The 22,974-nt window shown below is 46.1% G+C and overlaps 1 protein-coding gene across 1 annotated transcript; it reads right to left on the reverse strand.

The window, feature by feature from the left end:
* Positions 1-2,059: 2,059 nt before the first annotated feature.
* Positions 2,060-22,929, reverse strand: CRY2 (cryptochrome circadian regulator 2). Its single transcript, XM_042866138.1, has 12 exons — positions 22,741-22,929; positions 20,242-20,350; positions 17,249-17,391; positions 11,309-11,493; positions 9,924-10,012; positions 8,787-8,927; positions 7,988-8,299; positions 6,756-6,907; positions 6,407-6,609; positions 5,844-5,933; positions 4,884-5,025; positions 2,060-4,431 (listed from the first exon to the last, which is right to left on the reverse strand). Exons 1-11 carry the CDS (start codon positions 22,923-22,925, stop codon positions 4,886-4,888), a joined length of 1,749 nt encoding a protein of 582 aa, XP_042722072.1. The 5' UTR covers positions 22,926-22,929; the 3' UTR covers positions 2,060-4,431; positions 4,884-4,885.
* Between the last annotated feature and the right edge of the window lie 45 nt (positions 22,930-22,974).

Genomic DNA, 22,974 nt, shown 5'->3' on the forward strand with positions numbered 1-22,974 from the left:
CTTGGCCAAAACCCAGGCCATCAGCTGCTCTGCCAATGAAGAGCAAGCAGAGCCCTCCAGGCACACAGTCCTGCTCTCAGAAGGGAGCCTCGGCCTTCTGCCAGACAGACAGAATTGACGTCACTCCCAGCCAGCGTGGACACCAGCACCCACCTACTGGGTGATCGTGGTACCCCGGGGGGCCGGGTGTCCCTAGCTAGGAAATCTGCTTCAGCCTTTTGCCCGTACCACTGCTCTCTGCATCCACCTGCTAACACACTGCAGGACCCTGGGTTGCTATGCAAAACCTATAGAAGCTCCTGTCCAGCTGACCCCATGGTGGCATGGAGACACCAATCATGGTAGGTAGGGTCTGGAAGAGGAAGGTTATTAGTGACCTGCTGCTGCTGCCCTGCGTGCCTTGCTTCCTGCTAGCACCTAGCACTGCTTCCCTGGCTGCTGCTGCTGCTGGGACCTGTTGGCTCCCAGCAGACCTGCACTCATCTGTGTCAAGGATCAGGGCTGTACTACACATCACCATTCTCCTGCTGTCAGGGAAATGCAAAACTTCTCACACTGCAGCAAAGGATTGCACCTAATGCCTGGACAACAGTCACAACAACCTGCCCAATGTGAGAAGAGCGGTCAGCTCATTTTGTGTCACAGGCTTTGCAGCTAAGATGTCAGAGGGCTGTTATTAAGGGGCTTGGTAGAAACAGTTGATTGAGTTACATCTTGAATTTCCCCAGGCACCGCATAAAAGCCTCTGTGCTCACCAGCAACGTGTATGCATGTATATATCCTGCAAATCAGAGACACACATCTGCTGCAGCCAGTGTCTCTGCTCACAAGGCATCCATTGTCTCACCCTTTCAAATTGGCTGTCTGACCATTGGGTTCAATTCAGAGTAATTCAGCCTTAAATTAAGCCTGAGGAAGGGTTTTTCTGCTCCTCGCCCCAGTGGAACCAGCTGCTCCAACCCAAGCTGCTCTCTCTGCCCCCAGGTACAGTTGTGCTCCAGTTTCCTCCCTGCCCCATTAACCACAGCTCCAACTCCCAGCCCTTCACACCCAGGTACAATTTCTGCACCCAAACCTTTCAGCCAGCTGCTCCTGAAGCCACTCCAGCTCCTCCTTTGTGAAGGCAGAAGAGACACAGGAGAAGGGAATTTCTCCAACCTTCAGGGCATGAAGAAATCACTTACTCTGCTAGAAATCCTTGGTTCACCACTTTCCATCTTCAACCCCGTCACTGTGATTCCTTTGTCAGGGAGAACAGATATTGTGGCAGCACAGCAAAACCTCAAAACTGACCTCCCCAGGTTTAATTTACATTATCACACTCTGCACAGAGACAGCTGCACCAAGTTTGCTCTTATCTTCTAAGGCACAGGCTGTAATTTCAGAGCTTTTTTGTTACATTGGCCACTTGAAGCATCGCAGTGTACTTTCCAAGCCCACGAGTCCCTTGCTGGGGACAGAGAAAAGCTGAGCAATAGTAAGCACCTTGACCACACCTCTCAAGTCACCAATGCATTGCATACATTGCCTGCCTTGCAGACCACATGTGGCCTCTTGTCCCCAGCACCTCTTTACAAACAGTCTATCTCCAAAATTTATCTTTTTCTTGTCAGGCTTTCCCAAGAAATTGCTAAGTTTTGCTGTTTACTAAGAAAATGTTGTACCCCCAAGTAATTTTTCAGTGACAGAAAAGAATCCCTGTTTGGGATGCCTGTACTGAGTCAGGCCATGTAGCCAGCTAGCCCTGACACATAGTCCCAAGAAATGGAAATCCCCTTATTGGCACGCATTTCATGATGCTTCCTTTGTCATCACAGCTTCCAGCCACCCTTTGCTCTTTCCAGAAATGAAGATGATATCTTCATTAATAGCTATTGAAGTTTTTCCTTTGTCTGTGAACGAGTGAGCAATTTATTTTTTTTTTTAGCTTGATCAAGCTCAGCACCCACAAACACATCTATGTAAGGAAGCTGCAGCTGTGCATGTAGCTGAATCTACCATCTGATAATTTAACTGCATATGCCCAAACCTAAATACTACAGGAAACAGAGAACAATCATCCTATTCCACTTCTTTAATCATCCTATTCCACTTCTTTATCCCAGTTTTACACACCTTTATCATTTTGGTGGTTAAAAAAAAAAGAATGATGGAGCAGATGACTCCCCAGCTACTTCACAGGATTCTTGATGACTTTTCCAGTACCTCTGGCATTGTGCATCTCTGTGCTGCTCTCAGTTCTGCTCTCAGGACTGCTACTTTTCCAGTTGCCACCATCCACATCATCAGTGCTGACAGAAACCTTGCAAACATGATTTCCACCTCACCCACAAAGCCTTCCAAGAAATCACTTGGGAGATTTTGCACTCCCTTCCCATGGCTCTTTGTCCCCATAGATCCAGCAAAAAAAATGCCACTTAACAAATTAAATAGACGACAGCATAAAGAAGGTTAAAGACATTTATATATACACATATATATAAAAAAAGTCATATTTACAGACCATTGCCTAAGCACGCAACCTCCAAATGACAAAATTAGCTATTTATGTAATCTAAGTATACAAAGTGCATGTTTTCCCCCTTTCTTCCCTCTGCAGCTGAAGATGGGGCAGGGAAGGTCAACTTTCCTTTATACCTTCCTGCCCACAGTGGGAACAAGGTCTGGGTCAGAGTGAAGGAGACAAAACCTACTGATTACTGGGCTATCTACTAGGGAGACTCTGATCAGTAGCTTAGAAGAAAGGGCTGGAAAAGTGACTCATTTCCTTGGACAGTCTGCCCAATGGGTCAACTCCCAGGGAGATTACTTGTAAGGAAAGGTTACTCAGCTATTCCACCACTCTGCTTCCTCCACCACTTCAGGTTCCCCAGATACAATTTCTGCTTGCACCCCATTGCTATGGGCTCCAAAACTGACTCTGATTGTCTCAGTCAGGGTGGGTCACAATGACTAGGCTCCCCAAGCTGCCAGGTGCATAAGCTCACATACAGCCCCACACTATTTATGACAGGGTGGGAGATGAAAGGTTTTGGACAGCAAATGACAACAGTGCCCAAAGCAGCCCACTGCATGGGATTTGCTACTTGATGTGATCTCTCTTGAAAACCACCACAACAGAGGCTCTTCTGCATTATCACTGTGCACCCTTTTCCTCTCAGGTGTGCAGGCAAGCAGAGGCACTGTGCCAGCACTGCTCTGAAATGACATCCTGTAGCAGGACCAGGCCAAGAAGTGCATGATCAAGAGGCAGGGAAGGTACATGGTTGTCCTGCTAGACTATACTGCACCAGCATAAATGTGAATGGGAACTAGGAACACAGAGTACAAGATACAGGGACAATACTGCGTAGAAACTCAAAAAACATAGATGTCAATACAGAAAAGAACAAACATCCACGCAGAACTGACACCAGACTTGAGCCCAAGGAAGACTCACTTCAAGGAGCTACCATTCTCTTATCAGTACGAGGCACTCCGCAGGCTACTCACTACATACTGGTTACTCCATTTGAGAGCTCTCACTCAGGGAATGAAACGTGGTAAAGCACTGAGCCCCAGGCTGTTCTCCCCACCAGGTACAGCTCTCACATGATGTGGATCAGAAAGCTTTTGAGAGACTGCTTTAATCACATCAAAGCACGGTCTCATTCTCCAAAGAATTTCTCCTTCTTCCAGTGCTTACCCTCCATGGCAAGCTGCTCTGAAGCTGCCCATTGCAGGCACAGCACTATGGCTTACCTGGGAGCAGTGAAATTCTTCTGCAAGGAAAGTTTTAAGTGCCATTCAAATGTATGGACAGTTTGTGTCTCTTTGTTCCTATACTACATTATCCTTCATTTCTTTTTCATCTGACATGTGCATCACTGGCTTTATTCAGGAAGCATTTTTATCCCAACCAGTTTAGCCCAACAAAACAAATACGGGAAGTTCCCTGTTTTCTTTAGGCCGGGTACTTTGGATATTCCAGCAGCTTCCTTCTCAGTTCCAACTACAGTTTGAATTGAAGTTAGCACACCTTGTTGCCTAGTACTAGCAATGAGAAAGGATATTCACTATTGCTGCCACGTGCAGATGCTGCTCTCTCTATCAATGCAGCAAGTCACATGCATTGATCCATTGTCAGAAAAGACAGAAACACTTGAGAGTGAACAGGCTGAAAGAAAGCTCCTGCCCTCCTAGATGTGGGCAGATGTAGGGCATGGCTGAGAAGAGACATATTTGGCTGTTTGGAGATCAGAAAGCCCGACATTCCCACGTACACGTTACACGGTGCCCCCTTGTGGCAGCTATTGGAATTACATATTTTATGAGGCCCCCGATTTTCCTGTAGCAGATCACGAGTTCCAGTCCTGTGCAGGCAGCAGTCCCTGCTCCTCTGGTCACCGCTTCAGCACCCTCACTCTTCACTTGCAAGCTGCTAGTGGATGGCTGCAGAAGAAAGCAGAATAGAGTGTTTACTCTGAGGACCCATCATACTGACCAGATATTTCTCTCCTGGGATATGGAGCATTTCAGGCAGAAGAACTTCCCCTCCTCCAGCCTGTGCCCTCACGATACATGCAAACCTGCCTGCAACCCTTTTGGAAGGGGAAAAAAACCTCACTAGCTCAAACCCAAACATACCTGTGCTCTCTGCTTGTTCTAGAAATAGGGTACTGCTCTCTGCTGGACTACTGAGTTAACAGCTTGTTGAACAAAAGCAAAACAACTAGAAGGCAGACCACTGCCAAGTTACAGGGCTATGCAGTTACAGTCAGGAACCACCCCTCTCACCAGGCAAGTCCATTTTGCTCATTAAAATGTAGGTAGCAAATAAAATTGAGCCTTGCTAGCTGTTGGAACAATACATTTTAGGCCAGATCACGCCAGGGTCTACTCACAATCATGAACTCTTGCCAGGGATCTCTGGAGCAGGGAGACCTGTCACTTTGGCTCGCTTGTAGAGTTCTTCAGTGCACAGCTCTTCTGCTCCCTCATGTTTGCGCTTTGGAGACGCCTGGTCAGACTGCGGCAGTCTGATTGCTGTAGAGAAACAACAGTCACTGCAGCATTTCATAGAAGGGCTTAGGTTAGAAGGAGCCTTTAAAGACCATCCAGTCCCCAACCCTCTTCCGTGGGCAGGTTGCCACCCACCAGATCAGGTTGTCCACGACCCCATCCAACCTGGCCTTCAGCGCATCAAGGGATGGGACACCCACAGCTTCTCCAGTGTTTCTGCACCTTCTGAATAAATAATTTCCCCTTAACATCTAATAGACATCTCCCCTCTTTTAGTTTAAAAAACATTCCCCCTTGTCCTGTTGCTATCTGCCTGCATAAAAAGTTGCGCTCCATTTTTTCTAAAAGCCCTCTTTATATATAGTGAAAAGAAGTACTGAAGCCAGAATTTCCTCTGGCTTTAGATCTCCTCACATGTGCACCCTAACCTAGTATGCCAGAGGGTGAGAGAAAAGAGAGATGCAATGTACACTTACAGGGATATTGTTAGTATTCTTTAAAACTTCCAAAATTCTTTCTTAAAAACAGCAGTTAAGTCCCCCAGAACAAACAAAAGTGTTCTTTGACAAAGGAAAGCTTCCTTACACCCAATTAGCTCTACAGTGATGCGCACTACTGTGGCTGCATACGAACCATATAGACAGTAAGAGATTCAACATTCTTCAGCCCTTTCAGGAAGGAAGCAAGCACCGGAGACTTCTGAAGAAAGCCTAAAGGAATGCCGTTGTGATCTGTGTTTTCCTAGCTATATCTTCCTTTTATTACAAAGGGAATCTCTCCTGCACACAGCCTTTAAGCAGACACAAAGTTAGGTCCAAAATACACAAACACTCCCACCTCACCTGTACTGGTGCTGCTGCCCTGCCCTGGAGCTGAGTCTGTAACTGGGCCACTGAGGTCTTCCACACATGAAGGGACTGATGCCAATAAACCTAGAGGAAGGCAAGAAGATCATAATATAAATAAGAAATATTTGGGCTGGGAGAAGACTTTCACCTTTCACATGGAAACACCTTAGTGATCACCAGCCAGCACATCTAAATTGCGAAGTGAGGATGGGCTCTGATTTGTACTTCCTCAGGGTTGGCCACATGCAGACACAGTTACTTAGCAGCACATTTATGTAGGATGCTCTGCCTATTTTTTTTTCCCCAAAGTGCAGAATACACTGTGGGTAGCACGTGGACAGTGCTGATCCAATCACCACCTCTCAAACAAAACCCAACTCTTAGCTGTTCAAGAGCTCAGTGTAGCTCTTCCTGGAAACTGAACAGCTTTGGCTGGGACTGCTGCTTCTTACAAGGACAAGAAAGAGACTATTGCTATGTACTTTAAACTATGACCCTAATTCCAAGCATTTTATGTCACATTAGAGGCACAATGTTTTGCAACTGTTGGTACTTACAGAGCCCCCTGTAGCGTGATAGCTGCTGGTAGATCTGCTTCATGCGTTCAATGTTCAGCCGGCTGGTCTCTGCATGGTTCACCATGGGTTTGGGGTAGTCCACTCCAATGATGCACTTGGCTGCCTTCTGTACAGATTCTGGTGCATTCCACGGTTCGTAGATATATCTTGAGGGGAAGCCCTTTAGCTTGGGCAGATATCTCCTGCAACAAGTAAAAAGGTGCACACGTCACTTGAAGTACAGCAGTGCACCATTCAGGATGCACAGAAAACCCCAGATACCTGTCAGCTACTGGGTGACTTAAGGTCACAGATCAAGCAGGAAAGATGCTCAAGTCACATTACTCACTTCACATAGTCACCACTGGGGTCTGTGCGACGTCCAAAGCCCACGGGGCAGTAACAGTGGAAGAACTGCTGGAAGAATGCACTGCACGAAAGCCACATCCAGCTGCCTGCGTTTACACTGAAATCTGCATCCAGCAACAATTCATCAAACACCTGCAGCAATTGGAGGAACAGACAGTGAGTGAGAGCTTCCCCAATTAGGACTCTGTGCCAGGAGAAACCAAGATACCGTTTCAAATGGTAGGCACCAAACAGCTCTTAGAGCAGCGGCAAAGAGGCGAACTGCTGGCTGAAGCCAGGTGGCTGGTCAATACATCTTGCTTCCTGACACCTTCACGTAGGGAGGCACTGCCTGCTCACACTGATAAAATGCTGGCTAATCCCTAGTGAAGCTACAGACTAAATCACTACCTGGTGTTACAGCAAGCCTGGGGTATTGATCCTAACTGGAGAGGTGTAATAAATGCAAAGCACCAGCTGTGGGAAGCAGGCAGATGCTGCACAGAAGAGCAAGCACAAAAGCAAGAAGAATGAACCCTTCTGAAGGTCCCAGAGCTCGCTTCCACTCCAAGAGACAGACAGATTTCAGCAGTAACTCACTCACATTCATGCACAGATGCAGCACTTTAAACGTCTGCCCCTGATGCTCTTTCAGCTTTGCTCTGCTTTGACAGCCTCCTGACAAGATGCATCTACCTCCACTTTTTTCATGGGGTAGTATGTACACCCAGTAAGTTCAAGCTGCTTGTCCCTTCAGATGTCCCCAAAGGATGGTCTTTACCTCTTTTCTTGTGAGAATCTAGACTCTGATTTCACAGTCATGGAGCGTTCCCTGACCGGCACGATGATGGATTACACAATAAGCAATAAGGAAAAAGGTCCAGTTATAAAGAGACATTGAACTTGCTAATGAAACAGATGGACTGAGTGAACTTCTATAAAAAAAAAGAAAAAAAAAAAAAGAAAAAGCAGCCCACCCAACCCCCAGTCCATATTAACCAGAGGGTTCCACTAACATTTTGTTACGGCAACTGCAGACTCAATACTTTCTGAGCCCTCATGGTAGAAAGCAGACTTCTGGCAGGCCAGGAGCCTGCTAGCAAATCTTCTCTTCCATGCAACTTCTACATGCCAAGCAAAAGCCATACCTGTGTGCCCATCCTTGCAGCAAGTGCCAGGGAGACTTTGTTTTCCTTATGGCCTCCTGCAAGCCTCTGGAAATATCAGACTCACCCTGACTCCTGACTCCCAGCTGATCCAGAGGTCTCCCCTGGTCAGGAAACAGGCCACGGCGTGCCTGGCCAAATGGTGGATCCACCCTTCCTGTCTCAGTTGGGTCATGATTGCATCGATCCAGGGGAAACCTGTCTTGCCCTCTGCCCATTTTGCCAAGGCTTCAGGGTTCTTGTCCCAGGGAATCTGGATGCAGATGGGGTTCCCCTCCATGCGATCAAACTTCGGGTTGTTTGTGGCTGCTGTGTAGAAAAACTCCCGCCAGAGAAGCTGTCCATACAGGGAAAGGGGAGGAGTGCTGTTCCGCTTCACCTGTAGAGGAGGGAGCAACGGTATTCACAAGCAGAGGAGGACTGGCTTCACTCAGCTGAGCTGCAAGTCACTCATACCCAGTTCCCAAGACTGTTACTGACAACTGCCATAATGCTCAATTCCGAATCATCCTTCTCCAGAAACCCCAAGTGATGAAGTCAGAACATGCTTTATGTCCACTCATTGCACTGACAAGTGACTTGAACCACCCATAATTAACACTAAAAAGCTTATATGCCCATGGCTCACAACACAAGAGTCCAGGCTGAAGAACAGAGTACCAGAAATTTGAGGCCTGCTCAACTAGGTACAGAAAAATCCCTTCTCCTTACCTGAAAATCTCTTTTATACCAGCAACAGGCTTTATCTAATACACAAACAAATGAAGCAATAGACTTTTTTGCAGCTGTTCTCGCACAGTGTACAGCAACTGGCATCAAGCTATGCTCCAAACCAGCCTGCCCTCGCCATGACCTTCTTGTCTTACCTTCTTATACAGCTCCCAGAGACGGTAGTAAAATAAGCGGCAGGACAAACAGCCAAAACGCAGGTAGGGACTGAGTCCAGTAGGGCTGGCCAGCAACGAATTGGCGTTCATCCTTGGTCTTTCGTAATTTGCAACCCACGCCTAAACATATTCAGGAGAAATTAGCCAAAACAAATCCAAATCTGTCAGACTGCTTAGGGCAGGCCTCTGTATGGGTGGCAGGGTCGTTCAGGTCTGGCAGCACAGTCTCTTCTATTCACTTTCAGCTACTGCTGGGAGAGAGCTCAAGTGGGCCACTCCAATGCCCACGCCCTATTCAAAAAACCTAAAATCTTTGCTTTAAACTAGTCATTTTCTTGACTAAACTTGCTTTGCATACAGGAGCTAATAACCCTGAGATCTCCTAGGGACACATCTGAATGCAATTGTTTACATCCAAGTATGCCTATCTCATTTTGCACACTAAACTAGAATATCTGGGGAAATTCAGACCTGTTTGATGCTGACAGTCCCTCTTTGGCAAGAATTTACACTTTGAGCTCTACAGCTGTCACCAGCATTAAAAAAAAACAAGAAGTGTTTAAAAGCGAGTCCCATTTCTGCACCTAAATCTAATTTCATGACTTCAAAACTGTTTGCTTCATGCACAGTATAGTGAAGAACACAAGTTTGACAGCAGAAATTGAGATATTTCAGCAGAGAGCTAGAGGTATACCACTTTGTGAAATGCAGGGGAGGTAATCATCTATGAGCAAGTACCTCAGATAAAGACAAAAGGAGCTGGCATGTAGCGAACAGCAGGGACTGAGCAACTTGGATGAGAGTTTCCAAGTTTGCATTCCTCTAAGTGAAATGGATGGAGAAAAAACAAGAATAGAATCTTATGTGGTTCTAACAGTAGTATGGTTAATACAGTTTTTACTACTTTGGGTCTAAAGAAGCCCAGGAGTTCCTTGTTCCCCATGCAACCCAAGATGACAGAAGTACTTCAACGATATCAAATGGTCCTGCATAGACCAATGTGAGGGCCACTGCTAAGATAAGCAGGAAAAGAAAGCAATGGCTAATGTTCACGTTTTTTTTTTGTTTGGAGCCCAAGGCTGCAGGAATGATCACTTAAACAGGAGGGGGAGTTACCTTTCTTTCCAAGTGTTTATCCAGCCGTGCCAGGGCTTCCGTCTCCCCTCCTTGCCAAACTGCAGGGGCAAGACCATCTGTGGGGAAGCCTGAGGGAAAGAGCTTTGTATGATATGAACAGTACAGATGGGAATAAGCGTTAGCAGTGTCAAGATACCCTAAATACTGCAGTTGCTTAATATGGCTTACTTGCTGCTCCAGTCCTTCTACAGCAAGCAATTTACTTGGAGCAGAGTAAGAGCCTGTTCACAGTGTCACATTGCAAGAGCCTCTTCCTGCAGTGCTTCAGGCAGCCCTCTGAGGACTTTCCCCATTGGTCACACACCAATTACTCTTAGGGCTGTGCTCTAAGGGCCAGAGCAGCTTCAAGGAAATACCTGCTCCATAGATTTGCTTTATGAAATACTTCGCCTCTTGGGCAGATACCTCCTGCAACAAGTGAACAGGCAACGCTCCTGTTCTGCTGAAAGCTATTGCTTTAGTGCTGAAGAGCCAACACAAAAGAAGCAGCAGTAATGCAGTTTCCCTGCAGTGCTCTGGGCTGAGAGAGAAGCCTCCCATGGCAGCAAGCAAAGCAGTGTAAGGTTGCTGAAAGTCTTACATTAGGCCAGACAAAGAAAGTGGATCTACTCAAGACTGCAGCCTTTAGGCTTCAGTTTCGTATGTGAAGCCCCTTTTCCATAGCTGCTGAAATTGTGTCTTAAGGTACAAGGTGATATTCCTTGGAAGCCAGCACAGAGCCTTCAGAGACACACATATGCAGACAATATTCTTGAAGAACCCTTCCTTCCCTTGCATTTAGATTTATTTCCTTGATCTAACGCTTACATTCTTCAGTTTTCTATTCATCCTCCTCCTCTAGGAAAAATATAAGCATTAAGAAAGAGGAGGCAAACATCAACATTCCAGGGATCAAAAGCCATAGCATAATACATGAAAGAAGTTTTGGTAATATCTTTTGTCTTGCTAAGCTCGCAAGTTGGCAGTGCTTGACAGTAAATGAATGAAGTGACATGTGCCTGGTACACCATTAGTTTTCCTCTCTGGGTCTGTTACACAACCTGCTGGAGACAGCAGTAGGAGGACAGCAGCTGGCAAGGACATGAGACACTGATACAGGGTTATGTGCTCAGAATAGCAGAAAACATAAGGACAGAGGCAGAACATTTCAGAGTAGTGCTAAAGGGGATGTTGTGCATCAACGGGAGTGCAAAAGCAGCAGCACTCTTCTTTTACATAGCCTGGCACCTGCTGAAATCATTACACTGCCTGCAGGGCTTGAAGACAACACTGGAACTGTCCTGGGCAGGTGCCAGTCATCAGAAGCAGCTTCAGTTGAGTCCATTTTGACTGGCAGTTAACCCAACTTCACTCGCAATACATACCCAGCTCTTCCAGGGATGGAACCCCATACACGTCGTCGTGGTTCTCCTGGATGTCCACTTTACATGTCTCCATCTGCTGGCTTACTATGCTGCTCACTGGCTTTTTTGGGAGCTCCATACGGCTAATGATGGCCTGGAAGCGCTTGTAGGTGAGGGGTGGCTTGTTGCCATTCAGCTCTATTATTCTGGAAACAAAATAAGCGAAGTGACATAACTAAGCCTGGCTGCCACAGGAAGGACAAGGAAATGGCAGCCAAACTGCTGTCTCTGCTCAGGATAGCCTTTTACTTTGGATACAGAAATCTTTACAGATGTAACTTCCACTTGATGCATCCCTCAGAGGGATATTTAAAATGAAAACACAGAACAAAAACCTCACAGTAATCATTCTCCATGGGAAAAATAAACCCAGCTCCACTGCATCAGGCCTACCATTACTGCTCCCAGGGCTCTTCACCAGACTTCTAAAGGAAATCTCAGTCTGAATACTCCCTAAGCCGATAAATCCCAGACCTGCGTCTGTTTTCCCGTGATGTCCTAGCCCATTTCTGACCTTACCTCCTCCCTGTCTGCCACAACAAATCCCAGACTGACGGCGATCCCTCTTTCACCCATCCCAGATGAGACAAATCCCCCTTTGCGTCATTCCTCTCGTTCCTGGCCATTAGAAAAGGCATCATGCTCACCCACAACATGCATGAGCAGACCTGTCTCATGCTTTTCACCTGTGTCTGGATATGTGAGATGAAACAGGCAGCCATGGCTCCCCATCTCTCTGCTCACTGAGCACACAGGATCTGCTAGGTTCGTGCAGACTTTCTTTGCCTTGCATAGAGGCCTTTGGGAACCCGCCTGGGCCAGAGAGAGGAAGGAGTTAACAGCAAGGCAGGCGGCAGAGGAAAGCCAGTATTACATAAAGCAGAGGCAGCCAACCCCACAGCTCACACAGAGCCGCAGCAGCGCTGCCTTCCCCACCCCGTACAGTCAACAGCTTATGCAAGGGGCTGGGCTTGGAGCCCAGCGCTTCAGCCACCGCCATGTGCCTTCCCTGCCTTTCCTGGCAGCTGCACGTGTGGTGAGGAGGAGCGACATGCCGGCCTTCCCAGCCCTCAGCCGCCCTCACGTGTGCTCTGCTTTGCTGTGCTGAGTTGAGCCGGGATGTTGGGCTCTGCTCCCCGCTGCCGCTCAGGCCACAGCACCCTTCCAGTGAAGGGAGCGCTCTAGGGAGGTTTACTGATTCCCGAAGAAGCCCAGCATTTGGGAGCAGAAGCGTGACCATGATACACTATATGTGCCCTGTGGTACTTAGGATGGGAACTGGGGAGCTACTGCTTTAGCACTGCCTTTTTTCCAGCCCTCTTCCACAGAGCTGCCGCAGCTCAGTCTGAGACCCACAGGTTCTGTGAGCAGAAGCTATTAGAGCAAAGCACGGTGACTTGCAGGTGGGTGCTCATGTCCCTGGCTGACATCCTCCATAGTTCCCTGCCACAGCTTCCCGAACAGCCAGCTACTGGGTCTGGGGCACAAATCATTAGGAGAAGGGACTAGGACAAACTGCACTTTTTATAGCACCTGACACTGCCATTATGCAACCAAATTTGCATCTTGCACAATATTGTCATGAAAAGAAGTACCAGATCCCAGGTTTTGTACAATATTGGGTGTTATACAATATGCACCACGTGTGTCATACAGTTCAGCCTACTGCACACAGCTTCTATGGGAAGCTCTGTAAGCAGATTCCATTCCCTCCTCCTAGCATCCTTATAACCCAAGCCAGATAATCTCACAGGACTTTCTCCTTTGCAGTCCAGGTCACAAATTGACAAGATGACCATCCCCAGGATTTCACCAATGAACCTCTTCAGATTACACAATTAAACCCATCTAAGCCTCTGTAGGGCTACTCATAGATGAAATGAACAGCATTTCTCTGGATTCAAAGAGAAGATAGATAACTGACTGCTGTGCTACACAACAGACCGTGGACAGCAGATGAACAATTCAACATCTGCAAATATATGAGAATGTGAAAGATGGAGTGGTGACATTATAAAAGGCTGAGTGTCAGTGCAGGGAGAGAATATCTCCCCCCAGGCACCGAGGTCTGGCATACAGAAATTTGAATTAAACTTCAAAGATGGAATCAAAGCACTTATTTGGCATAGGGTAATCACCAATGGCAGAACCACCACAGCATGTAAGCTTGGTTCCTCTGAGTTAGCCAGCACTCCTATTGAAAGGCATTTAATTACTTCCATCTGACAGTAATGTCTGAGGTACAGCCACTCCTGATGCATGCTACATACACCCAGGTTCACAGTGCTCCCTTCTGGCCAACACTGCTCCCCCCAACACAACCCAGGCCTGTCTGAGATTACAGAAGCCATGACACTGACTGTCAGCAAGCAGGCTGCAGGGGATTTACATCTCTAGGAGAAGAGAACAGGCAGATCCAGAGAAGGGACAAAACAACCCGTCAGCTGGAAGCTGTCAGACAGAATAACGGCCAAGGAAAGGCTTTGAGCAGGCTAAGCTGATACCTAAGAGATTATCTATGCTGTCTGAATCCTAGTTTGAACACAGCTGATCTGGACTGGGAGTCTCCGGGTTTTCAGGGTTCTTTTCCAGCACTGATACTGATTCTGCACAGCCCTCATTTTGCCTGGGGGAAGGGGAGGGGCAAGAGGCTCTGATAATCAAACAGCTACACTGGTGGTACCAGAGAGGAGCATGCTGAGACCTTCTGCCTGGGCAGAAGTGGTCAAACTCACATGTTAACAAAACAGGCTCTTGGTAGATGTCAAAAAGGAACTCTGGTGGTGATGCTCAGAACATACTACAGGTGAGAAGAGAAGGACAGCTGGAACCATTCACTGAAGTGAAAGATTAGTCAGTGTTGTTCAAAAACAGGCCTGACACTTTTGTCAGAAATCTGACTAAAACAAGATAAGGACACCACCACTCAGTTATGAACAGTGCAAGAAAAAAGGGTAGGCTAAGCAGAGGGACAATATATTCCATGAGTTAGAAGACTAGAAACCATGACTGGAAGGCAATATGCCCTGCCTGAGAGACACTTCCAAGAGGAATACAGTCTCAGAACTGCAGTACCACCCACTGAGAAATCCCAGGGATGCCAAGAACCTGGAAATGTCAGAGTAACTGGAGACTTTGACTACCTCTGCAGACACAGGGCAGTTGTCACAACCTGTGGTCTGGAAAGAACTGTTTTTTAGCTGCTATAAATGAGTGCTCCATGAAATAATTAATCAAGAATCCATAAGATGGAAAGTCAACTTATGAGTTGTCTTAGGCAGCAGGTATAGCTGAGGTATAAGGTATAGTTAAAAGTGTTCATTACCATGTCTGCTATAAGCAGCATGCATCAATTTAGCATCCTCCCAGGATCAATTACACAACACTGGCTTTCATGTTGAGAATGGCATTAAAAAAAGGAAGTGCAATAAGCAAAAAGAAGAAGCTGAGAGGTAAAATGCCGACAAACAACACAGGTTATTTGAAGATAACATGCCAGAGAAAAAACAATTCAATAAACTATTCAGTAAGTTCAGTTAAAAGAAAAATTAAAAAAAAAGTCAATAACTGCACATAAACCAGAAGGCAAAAATCTTTCAGGAAAAACTGAAGACTAGGGGAAAAAAAAAAGAAAATACTACATTAAACATAAAAGCCACAAAAGCAATCCCCTGTACACCTTCCAGTCAAATGAAAGTTTGGGAAAAGTTCAAAATAAATAGATAAATAAATACAACCCATACACAGGAAAAAAAATGCCTTCACAAACATGCCAGGATATCTGTAGGGCCAAGAGGCAGCCAAGGCATTGAAGACAAACTGTAATACCGCAGCAGAGGAACTGCAATTAACTTTTTTGCAGCTCTAGTCGGTATGGAGGTATTTAGGGAGGTTCTTACCTTCAGCCTCTAAGGAAATGCGTCAGAAGATGTCTCAGACTGGGAGGACAGCAGGCAATTGCACACAACAAAGCTACTGTTGAACAGCAAAGTTGCCAGGACCAGCCAACACGTAGCCAGGAGTTCTGAAGCATGTCAAGAAATAGCCACGCTGCTGCAAGTAAGTACTGCCTGCCTTAAAACTGTCCACTACTGAGGAGGAAAAAAAGTGAGCATGACTCAGATTTAAAAAGCACTTCAGGGCAGAGGGACTACTGAACAGAAAGCCTGATCTACTGGGCAAATAAGTAGAAATTACTAATAGGACCAGTGAACAAATGGCTATGTACAGTACGCTGAAGGGTTAAACTGGCCTTGGTAATGGGAAGTTGTGCCCCTAAATCTATTAGCCACATTAAGCACAGGAGCAAGGGATATCTGGTTATCGTCTTCTAAAAATCCAGGCAGAATCCATCCAATAAGATCCTCACTAAAAATATTTTAAAGAAACCAAGGACAAATTGGGATAGATGAAAAAGTTCCTGCAGACAGCAGATTCTTGTTGAGATCCAGGACAGAGGAGGAATCCTACACAGAGACAAACTAAGGCTTCTGCTGTTCAACATAATTCATAAGTTGACTGTTAAATAAGAAAAAAAAGGACAGAGTGCAGTGACAAAGTTTACTGACACAGTAACTTACGTGGGATAGCTGAAACTGAAAGGCAACCTAAAAATTTCCCTATGAGCAGATGACAAAAAGATCAGATGAAATTCAGAATTGGTCATATTCTTCCCCCCCGCCATATACATTGCTATGTGATCTTAAACTTACAATAATGGCCTCTCAACTATCTAGGGCCATTCAGGAAGGAAGCCCTCAAACATCAGCTTAGTGACGCTCGCTCAGAAAAGCTAACAAACAAAACACTGGAGACTGCTGGAAGAAGGGTATTACAACACTGTATGAATGCATGTTGCTCCTACACCTTGAATATCAGCTGCAGTTCTTTCCACTCCTTGTCACCTCCATAAATACACAGAAATACAAAGACTACAAAAAAAAAAAAAAAAAAAAAAAAATCAGAACAGCTACAGAACAGATTCCAATGAAAATGTAAATAAGACTCTCCAAGTTGGAAAAGATAAAGAGGACACAAGGAAGGGTATGAGGGCCACTGAAGAAGTGAGGATGAAGTAAGTGTTCATTGCGTCTTCTAATGCAAAAAAGTAGAGAGGATTTCCTCCTCATGAGAGAGATGCAGAATTCCCCTATCCCACATGTAAACACTTCCACAAGCACATGCTAAACTGCAATGCTCCTTTGCACGGGAAGTTATGCATACTGAAAATTTAAAGGAGGAAAACTACATTCAACATTACTGATAGAAGTCATCTGAAGGAAAAATAAGAAACCAACCTGCAAGAATAGCACTGAAACATGGTTCAAGTTAAGCATACTGTATAGTCTTAGCTGAAAGATTGTCTTAAGAAGACCTTACTTACATATAAATAAACCAACCTCAAGATATAGGAAAGACTTTGCCATAACAAATGCACAATAAAGACAAGGCCTCCAGATTTTAGAATAAGGTAAGTTTGCCCCAATCTACCTTGTTCTACTTCTTCCAGCTGTCCTGGCACATCCATCAGTTAAAGCCTTGCTTTATTCTCTCTGTTTGAGATGATAGCTCAGACACCTTTAATACAGTGAAGTGAAAAAAAGCAGTCCATGCAGACAGGACATGCCCAAGGAAAATCAATCAACAGGACACAGCCGAGCAACTTAAATTACAGTAAAGTACAGATTAGTTAGCTTGAGGCAGCACCCTTCTATACATTCACGTCACTGTCAGCATGTTGACGCACTCTACTCAAAAGCTGGAGTGTGCAGATTAATCCTGTTGACACCTTCCAGGCTCACAAGGGATGACAGAGATCAACATATAGTAATCAAAGTAAATGAGGAGACTGAGGTCTTCCCAGCCACAGCAATCCCAGCTGAGGCAGCACTTTGCTCTTACCTGTCCAGGTCGTAGAGCGTGTGGGAGTTCTCAACGACCACCTCCACACCAGCTTCCTTGGCCAGTTTGATAATTGCTGCATCTCTCTCCTTGCCAAAAGGTTCAGAGTCGTATTCAAAGGTGAGACGAGTGACTCCCCATTCCTGTAAGAAATAACACACGCAGGCGTCAAAAAGAAAACCTTTTTAACCAGCACTATTACTAAATTATAGAAATTGTAACTGCCATTGTCAAGTCCTGGGAACTCAGGGAGGGTTCCTGTGGATAAAAAAATAAAGGTCTGGCAGAAGAACCAATAACAGGAGAACCAGTAATCTTATCAGCTCTAGCAAATGCTGTGCAAATTCCTAAAAGCTGGGTTTAAACCACACAAAAGGAGGCTGGAGTTCTTCTCCATTTATGCTCTTAGGTTACAGCTTGGTCTAACACCACCTTGTTTGGTTGTATCCAAAAGAAGCCCTACTATTCCATTCCAATATTTGCAAAAAGAGGACTTCAGAGAAGTCTTTCAATGCAAAAATACAAACTTCTGAGCAAGGATTACATACAGATTACTATCAACTAAAGACAACACACTAAATTCTTTTCCCACGTTTCCCTATAAAGCCACTGCATAATAGAAGACCACTGCCCAAGCCCAAAGCAAGAAACGTGGTACTGGGAAAAGTTAGCAGACCTCTCTGCTGCAAAAAGTAATGTACAATACTACAATTCAGATTTAAACGATTAACTCTCCAAAGGTAGGACTTCTATTCAGCCTAGCGGATCCATAAATCCATTTTGTATTTCACACTTGCAACAGATTTCTTACAAACTACACAGAACAGGCCTTATGAAATAGCACTCTGCCTCTTCCAGGCTTTGGCAGTGCACAGTTTCCTCTCAAAGACTATGGCCTAGTTTTCCTCAGAAAATGAATCCTATGAGAAGAGGCTTAATGGTTTCCACAGTGACCCTCCGGAGGCATCCATCAGACAGAGCAGCAGCCCACAGATTTGTTTAGCAAACACTCCAGTCAAACACAGCCAGAAATCTATAGAGACACTTAAAAAAACCTGCACACAAGCAAGACGTGAACCAGTCTCCAAGTGAGACAATGAGCCACCTCTGTAAGCACAGGATGGTCTCTTCCATCTCAGAACCAGACCTAAGGGGCATCAGAAACACAAACAGTGCACAAGGAGCAGATGTTATTAGTTCACTAATGATCATTTAAAAACAATGACCCAAGACTGGGATGGGAATTTTTTAGCAAAAAAACAACCATACAAGCTTCCCTTCTTTCTGAACTGTGAGATTGAATCCTAAAATTAAAATCAGGAAAAGTAGAGAACTACAGTATGTATGTAATACAGCAGGAGACAAAAATTCTATACTACAACAAAGGTCCATGCAGAGCTAACACGTACACTTCATCTGCCTGCCTCACTGTACCCATGCACACACTGCCACTGCAGCAACAGTTACCAACAACACAACTCAGCTCCCAGCAGCAAGAGCAGAAATTAATTGGGCATAAGTGCTGCATTACCACATGTGCCAACTCTCCACAACAGCTGAGAGCAAAGTACAAGCTGCTGTCATTCATTTGTCCAGTATTTGCTGCTCAGTTTATCTGGACAGGCCTGAATTCCCATGAATGCCACGCATTTACCTTGTTGTAGCATGAAAAAAACCCAAAAAACAAGAAAAGCCACCAATATTATTTTCATACCCACTGAATCACTGGCCCAGTCAGAAGAGATTGTACCAACACCTAGGCCTGGCTGATCCCACAGCCATACCTCCAAACCTCAGCCTCTACCAGCTACGTGTTGTTTCTTTGATCAAGTGGGTGTATTTCTCCCACACAGTTTCACTTATCTTTTGAGTACCCAGTCCTTGAACTAAAATAAAGAGGGTATGGGCTAGCTACTAATAGCTCAAACTTATTTGCAGATCAAAAGATAAAAATAACCCAGACTCTAAAAAGGCTGAAAGTAGCACACAGGTTCTGTCATGTGTCAACCTGGAGAAGCCAAAATAAACACTGATGCACTTTCTAATCTGCATACACTCTGCCTCCCCAGGACTGCCCTCCTCACACAGATATACATCAGAATAGCATACGGCAGGAGGGTACTGACTCAAGTTTACCCTTCCTTTTCTGCAGCTGGGCTACAGCAGGTTTTGAGGGCACTACTTCTGTAAAGCATACGTGAAGTACAATCTACATGACAAACACAACTTATCAGACCATGGTGAACCCTGTTTTCCTATAGCTTTGTCATTCTAGCAAAAATGCTGTCAAAAAAAAAAGCTTCAAAAATAATGGCAAGCACAATGTCAGGACGTGACAGAGAAGAATGAGTCATATACTTCTAACGCTTGAGGGACCTTTATATTCCAGGAGATCCTCTTGCCAACCTTGCCTGTCTCACAGTCTGCAGTACTGAAGTATCACTTTAGAAATGTATCCCACCAAACCATCATTGACCATAGAGGTCAGTGCATATTCCATTGTGCTAAGCAGTACATCAACAAGGAGCTTGGACCCAAGCTATGTTTTGCTGCTGAGCTGTCTGACTGCAGCCATGAATGGAAGCAGACAAGGAAGGTCAGCTAACATAAAAGCTTCTGAATTTTGAATGATAACGCAAAGCCTTATTTGCACTTCACCTACAGATCAATATGCTTTTTTTTTTTTTTTTCAGTCGTCTCTAAAGGCATATGGATATGATGCTTCTACTGAGTAAAGGCAGCAGGACTACAGCACAGACTTGTGAGGCCTGATGTGCAAAAGCAAAGGCAAAAGCCACCGTCCAGAAAGAAGTACAGGCACCCAACAGTGGGTAACTCTACTCATTTTTTTGTAAGTTGAGTACAAGAGTATGTACAGCTCCTAAGCTTGCCATAATGGATAGCACTGAAGGTAACAAGAAGCCAAGTGATCTCCAACAATGGGACATTAGTTTTCCCTCACTGCACTTAAGAAAAGTAGCGTATTCTCTTACTTTAAAAAGTCTTGGGAAGACATCTGTTGGCTGTCCTCGCACCACAAACAGGCGAGAGTTGAGTTTCCTTAAACTGTTGTCCAGATCTTCCAGAGACTGGAGCAGAAATCTGCAGAGAAGGAAAAAGAGCAGTTACCATCAGACTGGCTTCAGCCAAAGACAAGTGAGGAAGTTCTGTGTGGACTCCAACAAATCTGCATCACCAATCAAACTGAAAGTTAGAAAAAAACAAAACAACAACAACAACAAAATAAAAAGCAAGCAAGACTTCTTATTCATCCCTCATTGGTCTACAGTTATGAGACTGCTGCACCAGCCAGCTCCTAACCATTCTTATGCAAGTTCTGCTCAGCCAGGAACAAGAACTTTCCTGGATTTTTTCATTCTTTCCTCTTTTCTGATCCATGCTCTCTCTCAAAGCTGTGAGTACCCCCCGCCAATTACTTTCCCCACATTGTATCATCTGCGTGGAAAAGAGCATAGATCATATAATTTATACTCTTCTTGGATTCTGAACAGGGGCAATTTTGCATTTGAAGTAGAAAGATATCAATACAGTACTCCAAGGATTGCTGCAAGAACTGTGCAAGTTTTACAGTTCTGTCTCAGAATAGGAAAGGATATGGCAGAGCAACGTACACTCACAGCAGAGAAACATGCACTCCTAACTCACCAACAGCAAGAAACTGAGCACCAAGACCTCCCAAGGCAAGAGCCATCTGTACTTAGAACGGCTGCAGACAGAACTGCAGTTCATCTTGCACCACAGAGACGCAAAGATGAGAGCATGCCAAGACAATCGACTATTTCCTCCCACCCCAAAAGTGTCAAAAAGCATTTAAAGTGCTTTTTGCATTTATGCCTTTAAATTCTTAACGTTGCAGCTTACTGATCCTCCATTTTGCTACGAAACAACTACATCTGTACAGTTCTTGCCTTCGCTAGAATACATCTTAACCCCAGTTTGTTTGCCCACCCCTGTGAAAGACACTGGATTTAAAACTTTAATCTCTGCAACAGCACGTGGCACTGCTGGGAAACTCACAGCCCTTGGTAAGTGTTTCTGCTGACCTCTGCCTCTCCCCAGCCCTACGTGCCCACTGGGCAGTGTGACCTGGAAGACACAGGTATCTGCATCAGCTCTCTTAAAATTATGCACAGTTAAGAGGAAGGCTAACCTACAGCTGCCCTGCAAACAGGACAGGCCAGCTCTCTGCTCAGCTGTATTGCAGTAATGGGAATTGTAAGCTTTGTGGTAGAATGAGATTCCTCTGCACTTCTTGAAAGAGAAGGGGCTGCGGGGTTAGGACAACAAAGGCCAGGCATCAAAGCACATAAGTCCCAGAAGCAGGCTTGGATAACCAGAACTAACTATTCCCCTACTCCCTGTCCACCTCCCATCTGTTGAATAGGAACAGCACCCTTCCAAGGTGTTCTGAAGATTAAACATGGGTTATAGCCCTATATAGCTTAAATATGATATGCAATTAAGTAATGAGGGATTTTCAACACAATACATTTCTGGAGGCTACGTAAAAAGTAAACATTCACTTTGAAGCACACACCTCAGAATAAAAGTAAATGAACAAAAAAAAAAAAATAGCAAAACTAAGCCAGAGTTCCTTTGGGGAAACAAGAGGACTGCAGTAAACGTAAGCAGTTTGCTAAGACACTTCTGCCCAGCAGCCCAGTGGCACTAACTCCTGTCATTTGCAGTAGGTACACACCTGCAAGGGAAGGTGGTTTTGTCTTTTATGAAACTGCTCTGTTGGGAGCATTGCTCTGGCTCTCCTAGATGAGCAATGTCAGCAGAACACAAGCAGCACTCCTGCCTGCTGCTGCCGCTTGGAAGTCTGCCCTATGGACAGAGCAATTCGTGCCACAACAGTAACACGGTGAACCAATTTCTGTGATTTGAACACCTGCACTGTGGTGACTGCTGCACATCGCCGGCCTTCAGTCCTTCTAGAAATGCCTGGGAAGCAGCCCCCCAGCAGCCCCCCAGCCGCAGCAAGGCTAGCAGCCGGCACAGCCACAGCTTCCCCAGCCCGACGCGTGGCCACGTGACACGGCGGAGCGCTTAGGAGGATTTCCAGCCAGGTGGGCGCCCCGTCCAGCACCCGCTGGGTGACACGAGGGCAGAGATGTGCTCACCTGCACGCCGGGCAGCCTCGCAGACGTGAACCCCAACCTGCCTCGGGATTTCCAAAGGCTGGGGCAGCGAGACTCGGCACGGCAGCGTTATGTAACGTCAGTGCCTACTGGGTACGCACGCTTTCTGCACAGCCGTGACTCACCCCAAACGTTTGCCTACGTTCGGAGGGAAGAAGCGGACGGTTTGACCACGCAGCGGGGCCAACGCACCCCCTCCACGAACCAGAGAGACGGAGGCGGGGAGGCGCAGCCGGCTTAGGGGAAGTTTAATAACGTTACATAAAGTTCCCGGCAGCCTCCCGCACCGCCAGCTCGGATCTCCCTGCAACCCCAGCCCCCGCTCACCGCCAGCGGTTGATGCCCACGGCCGAGGAGGCGGCGAACCAAGGGTCCAGGATGTAGATGCAGCGGATGGAGGCGGCGTCCCGCAGAGCCGCCTGCAGCGCCGGATTGTCGTGAAGCCGCAGTCCGCGGCGGAACCAGTGCACGGAGCGGCAGAAGCCGCGCGGCGGGGACGACGCCGCCGCCATCACGGGCAACCGCCGCGGCCGCCTCGCCTCGCCTCGCCCCGGGACCGCC

The sequence above is a fragment of the Lagopus leucura genome, unplaced genomic scaffold (assembly GCF_019238085.1).
Source record: "Lagopus leucura isolate 7727_CA_CO unplaced genomic scaffold, USGS_WTPT01 Super-Scaffold_1, whole genome shotgun sequence".
In the NCBI taxonomy this organism is placed as follows: Eukaryota; Metazoa; Chordata; class Aves; order Galliformes; family Phasianidae; genus Lagopus; species Lagopus leucura.

Coding starts and splice junctions, on each gene's coding strand:
- CRY2 (XM_042866138.1), bottom strand. CDS start 22,925: ATGGCGGCGGCGTCGTCCCCGCCGCGCGGCTTCTGCCGCTCCGTGCAC. Junction 8,928..9,923: donor ATAAACACTTGGAAAGAAAG/GTAACTCCCCCT, acceptor GAATATGTTTAG/GCGTGGGTTGCAAATTACGA. Junction 6,610..6,755: donor CCCAGTGGTGACTATGTGAA/GTGAGTAATGTG, acceptor TACTTGTTGCAG/GAGATATCTGCCCAAGCTAA.